The sequence below is a fragment of the Lingula anatina genome, chromosome 6 (assembly GCF_051362555.1).
Source record: "Lingula anatina isolate TDL-2025a chromosome 6, LinAna3.0, whole genome shotgun sequence".
In the NCBI taxonomy this organism is placed as follows: domain Eukaryota; kingdom Metazoa; phylum Brachiopoda; class Lingulata; order Lingulida; family Lingulidae; genus Lingula; species Lingula anatina.
Genome location: NC_141772.1, coordinates 6,798,911 through 6,817,277, shown reverse-complemented (window position 1 = coordinate 6,817,277; position 18,367 = coordinate 6,798,911). Strand labels below are relative to the sequence as shown.

The 18,367-nt window shown below is 38.3% G+C and overlaps 1 protein-coding gene across 7 annotated transcripts in view; it reads left to right on the top strand.

The window, feature by feature from the left end:
- Nucleotides 1-18,367, top strand: part of LOC106171836 (1-phosphatidylinositol 4,5-bisphosphate phosphodiesterase delta-1) — a 34,664-nt gene that overhangs the window by 9,807 nt on the left and 6,490 nt on the right. For 3 of the 7 annotated variants that reach the window (XM_013552315.2, XM_013552317.2, XM_013552318.2), the window contains exons 3-8: nucleotides 11,476-11,634; nucleotides 12,241-12,320; nucleotides 12,590-12,741; nucleotides 14,095-14,224; nucleotides 15,864-16,003; nucleotides 16,458-16,524. In XM_013552315.2, the coding sequence (XP_013407769.1) occupies nucleotides 11,476-11,634; nucleotides 12,241-12,320; nucleotides 12,590-12,741; nucleotides 14,095-14,224; nucleotides 15,864-16,003; nucleotides 16,458-16,524 (728 nt within the window). Of the gene's footprint in view, nucleotides 1-3,664; nucleotides 4,114-9,992; nucleotides 10,015-11,475; nucleotides 11,635-12,240; nucleotides 12,321-12,589; nucleotides 12,742-14,094; nucleotides 14,225-15,863; nucleotides 16,004-16,457; nucleotides 16,525-18,367 lie in introns of those variants that run through there. The other 4 variants (XM_013552314.2, XM_013552320.3, XM_087014867.1 and 1 more) reach the window with 4 other exon arrangements.

The window sequence follows — 18,367 nt, the reverse complement described above, 5'->3', positions numbered from 1 at the left end:
CGTTGCCAGATACTTTTCTCAATATTATTGCAAGAGAAAATCGCTGAAAACGAGGCCTTGCTGTGGATATTGATACAAGTTTGTATATGCTGTTTTTCAGGGATTTTTGTCCGGTCTCATTTCCCCATGAGAATGGCGAGGTCTGTCTAAGTGTGTGTGTGTGTGTGTGTGTGTGTGTGTGTGTGTGTGTGTGTGAGAGAGAGAGAGAGAGAGAGAGAGAGAGAGAGAGAGAGAGACGTAGTTCATTGTCTCATATGATGATTTACGTAAATTTTCAGTTCTCTTTCATGCTCTGGAAACGTAGACAAAATACAAATTTTTAGCATAAAATATCATTGTACTTAATTGAAATAATAAATTCTTATTTCGGGAATTTTGTGTGGGGGGGGGGGGGGGGACAAAAGAAATCTTTTAGTATATAGATCATAACATTTCCCAGTGAACACCCTCATTTTATCTATTGTAAAGTAACGCAGGTTTGAGCTTAAATGCTTTTTCGTGTAGACATTTAACATTGAGTCTGAAATGCCTTCCTTATAGACTCAAATTAATCAAGAAAGCTCGTCTTCTAGAGTTCCGTCTGAACGCTGAGAAATTACGTAAGACAAGCAGCTTAACGATCCTCTAATCATCCTTGCTAAAGTCACTGATCGTAACTGCGATCAATCACTGAGGTTTAACGACCGGTATCCGACATCCACCAATATAACAAAAAGTGGAGCGCCTAGACTTTTAAAAATTCCGAGATATGACCGTTTAAAATACACCTGACTAATAAATGTAGAAAGGTACGGTAGCTGCACAGAGAGAGAGAGAGAGAGAGAGAGAGAGAGAGAGAAACGCATTACTCACTACTTGACATTGATCTCGGCATTAACGCCTGATTAAAAGACAAAATATATCATATTCATTTACCACGCGTCGGCGGTGTTTTGCGCATTTTGAGTTTAAAAAATGAAGCATTGCTTGGATTTGACAGATAAGGTGTATTGCCGCACAGATGATAGATACTTCGCCGGTTACTTTCTGAAGTTTTTGAAGGATGACAAATAAATGAAATTGATTGTATATCGTTATTGCTTGCATCTCTGTGTCGACAGAAGGAAAGTTCTTTTTTACATAAATGCTTAATAGGAAACTTGTGTTATTTTAAAGCCCAGGCTTAGAAATTACTAGTAGTGTCGAGGAATTTTTTTCCAACGGCACTGCTACAACTTTTTTGTCAATTTGGCATTCGGTGTTAGAACTGTTTTCTCGTACGTCCAAGCCTTTCAGCTCGTTTCAGCTCGTCAGTTTCGTTAGTTTAAAGTAAAACGGCATAACCCAAAAAGTTACCGACAGATTTTGATAAAAATTTCACGATTAATTTTAAATGGGCTAACCCAGATCCGATAAGATATAAGTGGCGATACCATTAACTAATTAACTGATTGATTGATTAATCAATTATAAATGAGGATAGTGCGGCCCTCCCAAAAGTCATTTCTACATGTAGTTTGATAATGTTTGTTTACTCAAGAAATACAGAAGAAAAAAATAGAACCAGTACGTTTTAGTTGCTTATATAATTTACGGCCTCCTGTCTTAGTGATTAAATGGCGTTTGTTATTTCGAATTCGAAATAAGTGAGTTATCTCTTCACATGGGTTTCGACATCTTTATGACTGGGTTCCCACAGATTTAGATCGATCCATCTGGATAACCCTAACTCCCTGGGGGTTCACGCTAAATTGCTGTCAGCTTCCGGGAGCCGAGCGCGCACAAAAGTTAATTACTCCCTTACAGCTTTTAGTAGGCGGGACAGATATTTAAACCGGTTAAGCTGACACCAATCTAGTGAGATTCCCCAGGGGGATAGATCGATCTAAATATCCGTGGGAATGGTCTCTATGACGGATCTTGAGTTAGGTGCACCATTAGTAGGTGGTTTACGCGTTTTACATTTGTTTAGAAACCAATCAACCAATCGAAATTTCTAGCATCTTTATTCCATTGTGCTTTTCCTTTGTAATGCAAAGGTTAAGCTTACAAACCCTGTTTTTGTCTTTGTGCAATCCCCTATGGACCGGCAAGTTTCACGCAATACATCTTCATTATTAACGCTTAGCTTCAACACAGCTACTAATGAATGGCTCACCTGTCAACCTGCCACCAAGCCTTTCGCTGGATCATCATTCAACGTTTATTTGTACGACTATTTGTTAAAAAGAGAGTGTATTTTTGTCAGCATTTAAATGCACCATGAAAGAAAATAACGCGTTACAGACGTAGGGTTGGCAATATCATTTTAATAGTTCAAACTGCGTGGATGTATCGAGTGGTTGCTTACCGTGTCATTTGCAGTAGCATAGCATCTTCGGGCAACTGAATCTTCTCGAAGCCCGCGTAGATTATGCGTATTTGCATTCATTTAGCTAATTTGCTCATTCTAGAACGCAGTGAGCCGTGAAGTAAACACAAAGCAACCGTCATACGATGTCAACTTGGGAGAAGGTTAATGTCAACTTTATCAATCTACCCTCAATAAATGTAAATTGGTAACGGGAGTTTTAATCTAAGTGATAGAGAATGCAGCTGAAGAAATAATGAAAAATAACATAGATAAATATGCTGATCTCGTTAGCATCGCTGATCTACCTGCATAGAATCGAAGATACAATAAATCATCACTAGTTTTAACCGATAGTGGGAAGGAAACGATACAGACGCGTGCCAACGTGCCTCCATCTGAGGAAGATGAATAAATATATGTTGTAGGCATTTTTTGCGTTATGGTATAGGTATCAGGATTCCTCTCCTAGGCACACTGCCATTTGTTTTATTTTTCTGTACCTGCGAATGCTACCGGGCTTGTAGAAATACAGGCTATTGAATTCGTTTGAACAGAACTGAGATCACCTGATGGTCTAGCCAACAATTAGTTTACAAGGAATTCAGTGCAGAGTCCTCTAATCCTGCGTATAATATAGGGCATGTTAGCTCTAGCATGATGCAAGTGGCATTTTGAAAATGCTCGCCGTCAGTTGTAGCGATCTATTAAAATGGCGAACTGAAAAGGATGTTCATTTCTAGGTCTCCCTGCCTGCATGTGTCGAGTTTGAATAAAATTGCTTTCCTCTAGAACATACTGATCTCATTATTACAGATTTACCTCTGATTTTGAGATTTATTTTTGACAAGCGCTATCCATTATTTTCACCTTTCGTCGTCTGCCCTTGTTCTCCCCACTCTTTTACCAAAGTGTATTTTCATTTTTTTCATTTTTTTTTTCTCGTCACTCTGATATGGCTTTGTGTATGTTTGTATTTTGCGTGTATATTATTTTGTGCCACAAGATGTTCTGACAGTTAAATTTCATCGTCGGCGTAGCTCATATCAGAAATTCTATCAAATTATTCTCCTACTAAAACTGCTAAACATAGGCGTCAAACTGATGTATGTAAAAGGGTGCCCTTTACTCGTAAGGCCAGAGAAATGGCATACAAGACGTAAAAATGCGCGCGATATGCCACAGTAACAAGCTGTTGCTATACGTCCATCTGGAATCAGAGATGCCAACCATAACAATAAATCGTTCCGCTACCGAAATTCGTACACGTTCCCCCTCCTTGTCACTCTAGTACATTAAGCAGTCTAGGTCGATCCTCCAGTGCTTAAAACGATTCGGCAAGTGACCTGTGTTGTACAGTATAGTTATACACAGCGACGTTAAGCTAAACACATTGGAAAGCGCCACCATGAAGTGGATATGGGAAGCATTGGGGGACAAAATTTGGGATCGTTTGAAACTTTACGGAGAGACACGCCAGGAGACGGAGGATGAAATGACCCCCGGGGTTTTAAAGAGGTTGAAACTCCAAATCGACGGACTCAGAGAAAGTTTGGACAACTTTTATGCCACTTTGGATGAGGATTCTATTGTTATATTCACCGCTGTGTGCTACCTCCCGCCCGCTGTAGCCTGGATTCTATATCATCTGTACTTTTTGAGCTTAACTTTGCGCAACTTCGCCCTCCTGCCAGGCGGGTTGCTGCTCCTGCTGTTCACCGTGCTTAGTCTTTCCAGAAAGTTCGGGTTTACGCTGAGAAGAGTGAGGGTGTCCTTTGAGACAGGTAGGAGGGAGAGAGTGGCTGTGCAGACCTATATGGCACGTCTGTTCAATAAAAACAGGTCGTCAGGAGAGAGAGAGAGAGAGAGAGAGAGAGAGAGAGAGAGAGAGAGAGGGGGGGGAGAGACGGCTAAAGAGAGAGCTAGAGAGAGAGAGAGAGAGAGAGAGAGAGAGAGAGAGAGGTTGGCCTTCCTATACTCTGAAACGGTAATATGTTCTCACAAAACATGCAACCGCGACAGCTGAGCGGCAAATCAATGCCAAAATTATGTCAAATATCTGAAACATGATGTAGCCTCCATAGCTGACACTTCATCCATTTCCATGTATACTAGTGTGTCAGAGAAAACTCATCTTAGCAACAAAAAAAATTGATTCCAGAATATAAAAACTAGATTCAAAATCGTGTATACAGGTGTGTGATTCGTAGGAAGGCAGTTAGAATGAACATATACGCCGCAGTACACGAATGTTTTAACATCAAATAATGTTAAAACACAAGTTAAACTGTACGGTTAAACGGGGGCTCGGAAGTCTATTTGCATGCCATGTGATGTTATGACTTTAGATTTATAGCTGACATCCAGGTCGTTAAATTTGAATACATGACTCGTTTACAAATTCTGTAACTGTTAAAAATTCCCCGGAAATATTTCAAGTATTCAGATCGAAAGAATGGTATCCCAGCCTTAACGTAAACAATTCTATCCTTTATGTGCAGGCAGGTGCGATAAAAATTTATAGACGTAAAGCCGGTTCTGATACTATTTTATTAGAATACATGGGGGATATATATAGGCCCAGCGATGCAACTGCATTACCGGTTCTAGTAAAAGACTAGTAAAAGACAGCATTTCTTGGGTGTTTTATTTTAGGAAAAGTACCCTGATGATAAATTCGAAGGGTTTGTTTTTAGGTTGTGGAATGGCAAATTATAAGCTGTGAAAATTGGATGGGAAAGATCACTCATTTTTTTTTTTTTATTCTAACTTCACTGTGTTATGAATTTACGGTTGTGATTTTGATTAAGGCGTATGCAGATGGTAACGAACTTTCAGTGAAAATAAAACTTGTGATCTCAAAGGTGCCGAAGCGGTTGATGATTTCCTGTCAGATCTACTACATCTGTGGATTTTCACTCAGTTTTGACTGTTGTTCGACAAGTGCTCCATACAGCAAAAATCACATAACAAGTATTAGAAATTTTCCAAATCTGGAATCTCATTCCATCTAATGATATCAAATTTCTTGAATAAGGAGTGTTTCCAAAATATACAATTTAGCCACTTTTATGGCTCTTTAGTTCTTTCTGGTCAACAACAATAGGAAAGGGCATCCAGGCTAGCTTAATCAATACTTCTGCGTCAGTATGCGGGGCATTTGTCCACTTTTGTCTTGTGGAATATTTATGATTTTTGTTCAGAAACGAACATTATAAATGTAATGTTATATTGGTTGATAAAAAGACAATGGTCATTCGCAGACTGCATAGAAATGATAATAATAACATGAGGCTTTTAAAGTTTTGAAATTTGCTTAACGATTTTGTTATTTCAAAAGCAAAATAAACGCAGCAGTTGAAGAATAGATGTCAATCAATATTGAAGAGAACTTCCTGAACTAAGTTTTACTTTATTATTGTGCAGTGTACACCGAGTACGCCACCGAACAAATTATAATACATGTAAGAAAAGTTATTTTCTATTATTACTGTATCACAATATATATATGAGCTGAGGCATATGTGCGAAGTATCCTTTTTATTCCTTTAGTTAAACGTGTCTACTTCCATGCAAAACTCGCTAAAACAGCCGTCAACGTCCGATTCAACAAGCTGATTATTGATATTCTGTTTATTTGTCTGTAAAATGAACCTTAGTATGCGCATATCAGCCACACGTGTGACATTGAATATTGCTGCTCTCGAAATGAAACCTCTACAGCTTGAAGCTATTGAAACAGCTTTGTGCTGTACCGGGCCAAAAGGTCCCGTCCGGACACACTTGTTGTTAATGTCTTCGCCAGATGACATCTTAATTATCGACCTTTTGACGCTGTTTTGACATTTTTGAGTGCTGGGTCACAATACTTGGACGCAGTCCTTGTGACATGTGTTAATTAACACAATAGGAAAGTGCGTGAAAATGAAAGTGATTTTCAATTTAATTGCGCAGGCATTAAATAAAATGTGATTTAATATTACATGTAAGTGCGCCAAGAAGAATATGCTTTAATAGTTTCGATAGTTGTTAAAATGCATAATTGGCCAATAAATTGAGTATATGTCGGGTGCATTTACATATATGAATGGTTATCACACACACACACACACACACACACAGACACACACAGAGAGAGAGAGAGAGAGAGAGACTTTTTTTTCTGCTTGTCTGAATATTCAAAAATTGTTCTTTATCAAGTGTTCTGTATTCACCACATCCTTCACCGTCGCCCTGAATCTAACCAACATGTCTGTCCACGGCCCCAGCACATGGACTTCTCTCGGTTAAAAGATACCATTGACATTCAACCAAGCTGCAGCAGAGTACGCGCAAATGTTTTCTGAGATCCAAGATTATGGTACCTCACACGTGACAATCAGAACTCGTGTCATTTCAGTGAAAACGGCACGTGTGGTGTAAACAACGATGATTCTTTTACACAATGTGACACTGCTACATGTAGGCCAGGTTCGCATGGCGATCATCAAGGTCGATTCTATTTACTCTGTTCGATCCAAATGACATTTCACGTCTTCTAGTAACTTGATAACGTACTTTTAATAATGTGTAAACGTCGCCTAACCGATCCAAGTCGGGCCACCCTCGGCCAGTGTGAATACGACATAGGAATAATAATAATAACAATCTATAAAACTTCCTGAAACCGCTGCCTATTCTTACCATTAAAAGTTGCCCTTCAACACCAGTGGAGATTCCAGGCGTTAATGTCTGATTTATTGCCCATTATGTCTTTTGATGCGGTTTCGACTTACTTGGCATCAAATTGTAGAGTCGTGGTGTCAACTGTGAAAACAATTGATAACAATGCAAAAACGAGTGCTTAGTGCTGTGTGTGTGTGTGTGTGTGTGTGTGTGTATGTGTGTGTGTGTGTGTGTGAGAGAGAGAGAGAGAGAGAGAGAGAGAGAGAGAGAGAGAGAGAGAGAGAGAGAGAGAGAGAATTTTTGGGTTAGAAAATATTGGAGAGAGAGAGAATTTTGGGGTTAGGAATTATTGGAGAGACAGAGAGAGAGAGAGAGAGAGAGAGAGAGAGAGAGAGAGAGAGAGAGAGAAGGGAATTTGGGGGTTAGAGAATATTGGAGAGAGAGAGAGAGAATTTGGGGGTTAGAGAATATTGGAGAGAGAGAGAGAGAGAGAGAGAGAGAGAGAGAGAGAGAGAGAGAGAGAGAGAGAGAGAGAGAATTTTGGGGTTAGAGAATATTGGAGAGAGAGAGAGAGAGAGAAAATTTGGGGGTTAGAGAATATTGGAGAGAGAGAGAGAGAGAGAATTTGGGGGTTAGGAATTAGAGAGAACCTGTATACTTTTCACTCACTGTACCATATACAATGAAGAGCATATAACAGTAAATATCAGGTGCCAGCCTATCATCATAAAACAATAAACCTTTCTTGGTGAATGATGGAATGGAGGGTCATATAAACTGCATGTCACGTTACTCTTCAACTTGTGGAAATGTGACTCTTATATATTCTCTGACCCCGTTTGATTGTTATTTCATTATTATACGGACACCTTGTGAACGAGATCCGCATTTTGTTACCGCAAAGCTTTTTGAAACCTCGCCGCTTTATATAACATAAGTAGGCCTAAAACGTGAATACGCGTCCTGCAACGGCGACCCATTTTACCACCACTGATTCGATACTTGTACCAGGTCGAAGAGTTACTAATATCTGGTATTAATCGCTATTAATATATTTTGTATATTTGAGTTGGACTGACAACGTAAGGGCACAGGTCATATCGTTATGGCGGTAGCAGCCCCCGCAACAGGTAGGAGTTAACTTCATGGATATTTAGAGCCATCAGCTACTGTATTCTTGAAGTTCAAAATTTTATTGTTCATTCAATTCTGGTACGCCAACTTTTTTACTCCAGATGCTTCCGGGACTACGGGGTTTTTTTTTTAACTTTTTACTGCCTTGTGATAGAAATTACGTGCTTTCCATGCAAATATATAAAACACAGTGATTGAATAATTCGAATTAAAAATACACAAATGGATTATTATCTTTTAGAAGTTGCCTAAGAGGGTGTGCCCTTAAGCCTTTAAAATAGCCATTTCTCTTTAGTGACAAGAAACCGAACGAAACCTAAGAGATATTCTCATTTCGGTTAGTACCGTTTACGCACAGACGGGTAGTCCTATTACAGTAGTAAGTCAGGTTTTTGAATATTCTTATAGTTTGATTCACGCTAAATGCACATTTAAGTATGTTTGGTTTCTTATCTAAAGCCTTATGTCGACTGTATCGTATATTTATTTTTTGCATCCGGGAACACGAAGTTCGGAGAAATTTGTTTTTCATTGCCTCTTGTGCAATAATGATAGAAAAAGTAAATCGTTTTTAAAGAGCTTGCATCGACGAGTCAGTGATGTAATCAAAACCTATGACAAAAATTCGAAACGTTGTGACCTTTTAGTTGGAAAACACATTCGTTTTTAATAACACAGAGATATTATCTGAAATACAATTAATGGCTTATATTGTAATTCGATGAGTTGTTAGCGGGACTGCTTTTACTTCTGCCATCCAAATTACGAGATCGATTATTTCTGAAAGCAAAGTGTATTAATACAATAATTAGACACGATTGAGGTTGGGCACACAGAAATTTGTTCCACAACCTGGTCATGTTTAAAGAATACTTTTATCGTACCAATCCTTAAAGTGCAGTATGCGTTGGCCGTGTAGGACTCAGTTACAATAAGAATAGGCGGGAGCGTGTGGGCAATGTTTACACAATGACCGGTGGTTGTTTTGAAATATATAGGCACTGACGGTATGGTCATGGTATACACACCTCGGACACGAAAAAAACGGTGAAGTTGATCGCCACCGAATGTCGTCTTGGGTTTAGATATTCATATCCCGCTTGGTCCTAATAAACCTAGCCATTTTCAAAATAAAATTTAGAGCAATTCCGTTAAAAAAGTCCAAAAGATTATATTCAGTGTCACTTGCGAGTAATTTGTCTTTTGTTGCATTCTACCTGAGGCTATATGTTTTTTTATCTCACTGACTCAGTACACACAGTCGTTAAACTGAAAGTGCGTGCACAATCAGCGTTCATTCGCTGTCTTTATTTAAACACCGAACCGGTCTAACTTGCGTCATCACACGATTAGTCGACTTAATCTTCTAACTGTGTTAAATAAGCAGCTTGATCGTAAAACTATAGGTTATTGATCCACATGTACATTGAGCTTAAGATTCTCTTAGACAATCTTGTTCTTATACCGAATTTTAAAATGTATATATAGGACGGGTCGTATTGGTGTCATAATGTGAGCACAACTTAGCGCCCTCAGGCTCCTCATCTGTCCCCATTTTGCTAATGACTCACAGTTTTAACATATCTCTAGCTTGCAGACACTTTATACATTGCTCTTCGTCATGCCTGATTACGATGGGACTGAACTGGTGACACGAGACCCCCGTGCGTGTGTGTGACATTTCGAGACATTGTGTGTGAAAGAACGCGTCGTTTTTAACACGGTCGCTGTGGTGGCTGGCATGGCTTGCTTTTTTTTTTTTAATATCAGGCCATTTTTAGAAGTGCGGGGTCGTAGCTAAACGGACCACCTTGCCCGAAATAATGTCCCCGTGTTGTAGGATTAATTAAGTCTACTTTTGAGCGCTCGACGCCAAGAAATGCACGGTAGGTGAGAGACGGTCATTGAGTGTAAAGCGTTCACGTTTACGTTCCTGTCCTAGGCGTGTATTGACGGTGGTCCTGTAACACGACAGTTGTCAAGTGGGTTCAGCGTGTTCGAGGTTAGAAAACCTCTTCACCGTGCTTTAACTTCTTAGTTAGCAAGCGCTTTTGGACATAGGTAAGAGTATGGCACAAGGACTTTTGCCCATTGTTTATTCGTCCCCGCTGTGTCCGGATTGATCTCACGTGTGCTGGCAGTAACCCTGCTACATTGGTGGCTAAGTGTGCTTTAATTGTTTTTCACTGCGAGCTGTCTTTCCGCGGGAAATCCTGAGAATGTATCGAAGCTATGCGTTCTTGACCTTAAACGAAAGACACTGGCAGGAATGTGACCACGAGACGCTCTCTATAGTTTAGATACATTAATTGTGATTTTCAAATGAACGTGAGTTAAAGCTGTGTTATTCCTTAGTCTACCAAGTTTGTTCAGTTTCGCGTTGGACTGGGAATTAATATTAAGATTCGTGCGCGGACTTGTGCTCACACTATTACGTGCTCAGGGGCACGCGCGTGAACACACACACACACACACACACACACACACACACACACACACTCGGATACACACACAACACAAAAGAGAGAGAAAGAGATCTAATAACGTGCTTATCTATGGGGTATAACGATAGATACAATTTCCAGCGTCGCGGAAGCTTGCGGTTTATCAGAATAATGACAAACGAATATTTTAACCGCAATGACATTGTCAATGTAAAAAACAGCGGACAATATTTTTCTGAACTATAATACAATGTTTTATGTTGTCATGTGGCCCATCATCACCATTGTACTCTGTTCCCGAAACAAAGCAAGGGTGATAACTAAAGGCACTTGATTGCATACTGAAACATGTTGAAGCATGTTCTTAAATTTAACTCAAAACTTTTATTTAATTTTTCAACAATGGGAGAGAAGCTGGGATCTTTCTTCGTATAAAAGCCCGTACTGGGTCTAAATTCTTTTAGAATAATCCACATGTAGGGTTTGACAGTATTGCATCTTGTTTACTTTTCGCATTTTTGTTTCAATATGCAATCAAGTGCCTTAAATGTTTTTTTTTTTTCAAATGCCAGTACGGGTTTTTATACAAAGAACCAAAAACGATTTTGTCCCCCCCCCCCATCCCGCCCACTGGCATCTGAAAAAAATCTAAGCAAGGTAATAGTTTGCTCATTTTTTTACTCAAACTGATGAAAGTGGCAAATTGCATTCTTTATTTTTTCACAAACGATTTTTCCTTAATTAAGTTACTGTGCAATAATGTCAATAGGACACGTTTTGTTTTGGTTTGTTTTACACGTGAATCATCATCCCGAGTGTGTCATAACCTATTCAAATTGAAATTGATCTGTTATCCGTGGTGATCGTTGACATTTCGTGTAACTTTTTTTATTATTGTTTCAGGAGAAGAATTACAGACCCTTCTACATAAAGGATGTCATTTTCTAAAGATGCGCTCTCGTGGACGCACGTACAAAAGATTCTACGTCGTGGACGAACAAAACAGACTTGTGTACGATGGCTCGAAGAAGCCAGGAAGGAAAAAGAACGAGGAAATCGTCGGTATGTTTGTTTAATTTTTTTTTGTCAGTGTGAATTAGATATTTAGTGGTGTTTGTTATTTATAATATACATGTAACATCGTGGTATTGTTTAATTGGTTAAATTTGAAAACGAGCATCAGGTTTGTTGACCGTTAGTAAAGTCCATCATTTTATTTATCGGTGTCTAACTACAGTATATATACCCGGTACCCCTCTCTCTCTCTCTCTCTCTCTCTCTCTCTCTCTTAGTATTTCTTAAGTATTTACATATTCAATCTCTTCTCTGATGTCTTACTGCATGTGAAGTTATGCAGTTAAAAATAAGCGGCGAACGTATTCCTTTGATACAATTTAGGTATACATATGTAATACATACCACGAAATATCTTAAATCACCTACGTGTACAGTCTCGTATTTCTTCTACACGCCACTAACACCACGAGAGTATTTGTGAGTGCATATGTTTATGTTTGTGTGTTTATGTGTGTGCGTGAGTGTGTGTGTGTGTGTTGATTTACAATACGGCCTCAGCGTGTGCGTTTGAGTGACGTAGATATGTAAAATATCTCTTGCAAAATATGCATTATTCTGTGTGCCCATGTATGTATCTACATCTATTTTTAGTTGATATATCTGACATAACAGATATAAGGGAAGGGTGGGAGACAGAAACCTTCAAGCAAAAGAAGAAAAAGAATGTGCAGGTAAATAGCCCATTTTATTTCTTCATCTTTGCAGTGTTTTAAAAAGTAATTGGAACATCGGCATGTTTCCATGTTTCTTATCGGTATATACTGGGATGTACATGTATGTGCCATGTGGCGTTTTTTAATCTCTCAATGTGCTGTGCGGCTTATTGAACACCGGAAAAGTATTTTGTTCTTAGTATCGTAACTAGGTGTTCAGGCAAAAGGGAAACTGTGTGCCTGATGAGTTAAATTGAATATGTAGTAAAATATCCTTTTCCTTTAAGCAAACCTGCTGCTTTTCTCTGGTCTTTGGGCCAAAAGACAAAACGTTAGACCTTGTTGCTGACACGGAAGAACTAAGAGACAAGTGGGTGAAGGGGCTGCGATTCATGCGCAAGAAAAAGAAAGGAGGTGAAATTACTAGTCACTTTGAAGAGTATCCTTTTACCTGTAATCAAAAATACACACACACAAACAAACACAGACACACACACACAAAAAAAAGCACCTTCCTCTATTGGCTTTTTCATATTCTTGATTCCAATAAAACTGTCTTGATGCAATTTTAGAGTCTTTTAGCATTCGAAAGAACTGAACGGTAGGCCCTATAGCTTATACTGGTAACAGATTGTACATGCATGTATTATGAAGAAGTACAGGTAGGAAGACTTCAACGCTGACCCATTAACACGTTCCGTTGTTCAAGTTACTTTAGGATAGTAAAAGGGTCACTTAAATCTAGCACATTGTTAATTCAGATTGATCTCAATACTTTGAAACTTAAAAGCATATCCGTAACGGAAGGAAAACGCAAGAGAAAAAAACTAAGAATTAACATACCACAGTTATTTTGATGTTGCGCACTTGATGTCTGCATACACCATTGCTGGCTTCAGCAGCTCGTGGTTTTTTACAAGTAGTTAAAGGTTCAGTATGCCGGGCCATCAATATTACAGCCCATCTCTCTCCACCGTCGCACACACACACGCACACACACACACACACACGCACCCACGCACACACACACACACACACACAGAAGAGAGAGAGAGGCATCCAAGCACACGCGCGCACACACACACACACACGCACGCACACACACACACACGATGTTCAACATCGTATACGTCAGAAAGGACCCTATCTTAGTAAACTATATGGTTACACTTTCAGTGTCTGTTTTCACCTGACTTTTCACGAAACGAATCCGCTCCTCGCGAGGGAAAACTTTTTTTCTTTTCTATAAGTTTCAACTTAATTTCTGCAGCTCATGCAGTGGATTATGTCAACGATAATGTAGACACAATGCATTGAAATACAACCCTTTTTATTGCAGTGCTCCTGATTTTCAAGAGGTGAGGATTAACGTGAAATTTCAGTGAATTCCAGTCTAGATATATCTCAACCGAAAATAGGCGTGAATGTAACGTTATTTAGACTTTGTTGTGACGGTTATATGTTTTTTACACTTGTTGTGATGGTAACGTTATATACACTGACTTGTGCTGAAAACTTTGTTTAATCTCTGTTGTGATTCAAATCATTTTTAATTTGTTGTGATGGTGCTGTTATAAAAACTATCGCGATAGTATCGTGAATTCTACTCTTGTAGAGGTATTGCTTTAGCTATTTACAATCCATTGTCATATTAACGTCTATTGTGATGCGAATATTATTTACACATAGTTGCGGTGGGAACGTTTCTCACACTCTGTTGTCCTAGTAACGTTATTTGCACTCTGTTTGATGTCATTTGATCACACTGTTTGTCCCCTTGACAAACTCCCAGTTGGATAGAATGTAAATTTCGCTCTGCGGACACGGACAACAAGGGATACCTGACCTTTGACGAAGTCTTGGATAAACTGGCACGTATGCACATTCCAATTGACCGAGAACGTGCTAAGAAGTTCATTAAGGTAAAGAGCACAAGCATACGCACGTGCACACACACACGCAATTGCACACGCGCACGTGCTCGTGCACACATACATAGACGTTTAAATGCATGCGCATTATTCAGTTACTGCTAACGGCGTATGACGTTTGCTGGAACGGACCAGTTGACCCTCAGTTTGTGTTTGCTGATACTAAATTCGAACAGAAGAAAAGTCGTAATTGCCATATCTGAAAAGACTTCTACAACCATGTCTATCGACTAACCTATTATGCGGCCTCACGCCGATTTAGAATTGAGCCCCGTTGGTAATTATGTATTGTTCTTAAAAGCATTGTGTATATCTGAGTCATGGGTCAGGTCATACATAAACAAATATACATGTATACACACATATTTTAAATGGACTATAGGACAAATTTAGTTAAATGCTGTAAATGCAAGAAAAGCCTCAGTTTACGTCAAGAGCAACGTAAACTACGGCGAAAGATTTGTGGAAACGGCTTGTAATTTTGAACAGATTGCTTACTCATGACGACATTTAGGTGTTGGATTACTAAATTTAAGTTATATATATTATTTTTAATTGCTCTAGAAAGTATACACTAGTAGCACAGCGGCTAAAATATTGCCGCACGTGCCTTTGTGATTTAAACTAATGGAGCCTTTTATAACACAGAAACACTGTAAATGTATATATTTTGGGTTCGGTCAAAATGTTCAGAGCTCACGTCCCATGCTTTTAACAAAATTGGCTGTGGAAACTGGCATCGTTAAGTAAAAAATGCGTACTTTACGTTTAAATGGCCGACGGCAAGACCAATATAACAATTTTCTTTTCATTTTATGAGATAAAAAAGTAATTATCGACACTAGCAAAAAAGCTAAGATAAGCAGCCTGTTGTTAAAAGAAAGAATGTTCAAATGATGAATATTAGCCATGTCTTTAAGTGTTGCTGGTTGAAAGGCATGGGCACTGAAGTCGTGTTCACAATGTAGATACAAGTAGATTTTGGACACAATTAAAATGAATCGTTTAGTTCGTCTAAGATCTCACTTGGGCGAATAAAACGAATGTAGAGCGATTTATCTCTACGTGACCCTGCTCTACGTTTTTTCAGATAGAGTAAACAGACAATAGGAAGCAGGTGTGATCTCTTAGTTACATCAGCATGAATATAATTACGTATCAGCCATTCGTTTGAACTCAGAGCACCTGGGTTATGTTGAAAGTTCAAAGGAAAGTTTTTACGACAGCTGTCTATGTATGTGTGTAAAAATAAAACTGGCCCATTGCATTAACAACAACAGCGAACAAATGAATCATGACGAAGCTTAATCAGCAATTTTCTTCCTGGACATGTCACACCCATGATATGACTGGTAAAAAGGCACATGCAAAAAACACGTTTATTGTTTTCTGAATACAATGTATGTCAATGGGTTACGTTTTTCATTGTGTAGCCCATGAGGATAAACTTGATTTCGTACACGGAAATGATTTCGCCTACAATTTTAATTTAAAAATCTATATTCACTCAGAGCTTTTATTTTATTTTATTTTATTTATTTATTTATTTTTTGTTTTTATTCAACGTGATCCCCATGGTTAATATTATGACCATTTGTAACATGTACCACTTTTTATCACTCTCTTTCAGCGCATTCGAGGAGACAAGGATAATAAAAGTGAAAAAGACAGCAAAACGTCCAAAGACCCTGAGGCAATCAGTATTACACACTTTATCCCATTGTACTTCTTGGCCATAAAAAGGGTCGATCTGGACTGCATATTTGAGAAGTAAGCAGCCAATTTGCAAGCATCTATTGTTTCAAAAAGACATTACTGATATTGATTTGTTCTGAATTGTTTAAAATTATTTTGTTTTTAAATAATGAAGTTGTATATAAGGAAAACATGTTCTCTATTTAGACTTTGGCTCGAGTGTTTCCTTGAAAACAAAACTGTAATAGCCAGACCTTTTCCTTAAAAATGCATTTCATGGTTAAAATAGGCTAACTTCGTTCACAAGATTATACAGAGCCGTCTCTAGATAAGGCAAGGTCATTTTCAGGCTGAACATTAAGTAAAACTATAACAGTAAACTGCCAATATAGTCTTTATTTGGTTTTCACACGTGTTCCACATTTGTATGAATTTGTTTTACGTCAGTTGTGGTGTTGTGACGTCTAAGATTACTTTCATGTGACGTATGCATTACACGTGTATGACGTCAGTCTTATTGTTGTTCCAGGTACGCAGAAGGCACAGACGTCATGGACCTTTACGACCTCGCCGATTTCTGGCGCAGACAACAACATGTAAGCCTATAGCAATTTCTAAGAAATTTCATAAATTTATATGTAGCACGTGGCCAGTGGTTATGTTTTGGAGTGCCATTTGTATTATTCATCAAAATTTCCATTGAAGACCCAGTTTGCCCCAAGTTAGACAGGAGTTGTCTAGATAATGTTGACGTAGGTCTACCTAAGCAGTTCGAGCAGAAGCATATTAAAAAAAAAGGAAAAAACAGCGTTACGACACTTATAGGCCTACAAACACTGAGGAATGAAAATCTAAACCAAGGTAAAGTCAAATAAATCAACAGAAATTTAAAATTGAAAGGCTCCGTGATTGACCATGTGTTCATTGCATTATACGCTATTCATATCCACAGAGGATAAAAGCGCTCTGTTTTGTTCCAATTTAATGTTATATGCAGATGATTCTCAGAAATCTGCTTTGTAAGAAATTTACCGTATGTTGAAAAAGCCTCGTGTGCATTAACACCGTTCCTGCCTCAACTCTAATTAGGCTAGACTTATGATGATAAAACTAAATAGGTCCATTTCCCCTCTAGGTTTTTTCAAAGACGGTAGCACAATGGACAGTATCATATTGGAGATTCTGTTATCAAACTAAGCACGGAATTTATATTACAGGCTTACATTTTGGGCGTACCGGTAATTTGAAGAAAAGAAGTGAGATGACATCAAACATAAACTAAAGTGTGCAAATCAGCATACTCAGACATATTTAAATCCCTTCATTAATTTGAAAGTTGCCAAGTAGAGCAACTCTCTTATGCGTTTGAAACTTCTAGTTTCGATTACTGTAATAAACTCTTGTTTGGAATATCCAACTATCAAAAGGGGGAAAAACTTCAGTCTATTCAAAATTCGCAGCTGCGCGACTCCTGCGTAGAATTCATATGTCGGATAAAATGACAACAGTGCTGCGTGACCATCATTTGAAACCAGTATCTCAAAGGATCTCAGAGTCTATTAATGTTACACATGGCCTTTAAATATCCTTTCCATACAATCCAAACAACCTGATAGAACTAGCTAATTTGAACAGAACACTAATATCAAGTAGGCGCATTCTAATAAAGTGGCAATTAAGAAACAAAGAAGTCTCTAAAAACAGGGGCTTAGAGTTTGTAAAACCTATTTTGCACTTGGGTTTTTAACCAATCAAATGTCATATTATTATTATTATTATTATTATTATTATTATTATTATTATTATTACATAAAGCTAACATGTAAAAAAGTACCCAAAAAGTGAGTCACTATAGCGTGACTCAAATGCTGTGGAATGACCGATATCAAACTCGGGCAATTGAATTTGTGTCTGTCTATATAAGTACTTGTCGTGTTTTGTTGATAAAATTAATCTCACTGAATCAATTTCCGTTTCATTTCCGTGGATAGAGTTACAAAAAACTGAGACATTTTACGCGACGCCAAATTCATTGATAACATTATTAATTTTCTCACAATACTTGCGTTAGAAATAGACAGCCAACGTTTAAACCCGCAGGCAATGGTATTGCTTTTATGTGATAATGTGAATTAAGTCGCCTGGAAGCAATCAAATCTTTATCTCAGTCAAATCGCTTTCCGCTTTCCCCTTGTTTTGCTGGTCCGTTAGGCATGTGTTAAATATAATGGCTTGTGAGTATTCTAGATTTAACCTCGCCCAGTTTTAAAACCCCGGGCTTGGTGTATTCTGACGGCTCGTAAATCTTAGTCTCAACAGGGTAGATTTAATAGAATTTAAGTGAGAATTCATTAATTAGTCCTTAGAAGACAAATATCAGCACGCGAACTTATAATTAAGTAAGCTTGGTCTGTGATTGTGTTACACTAAGTGCCTGCT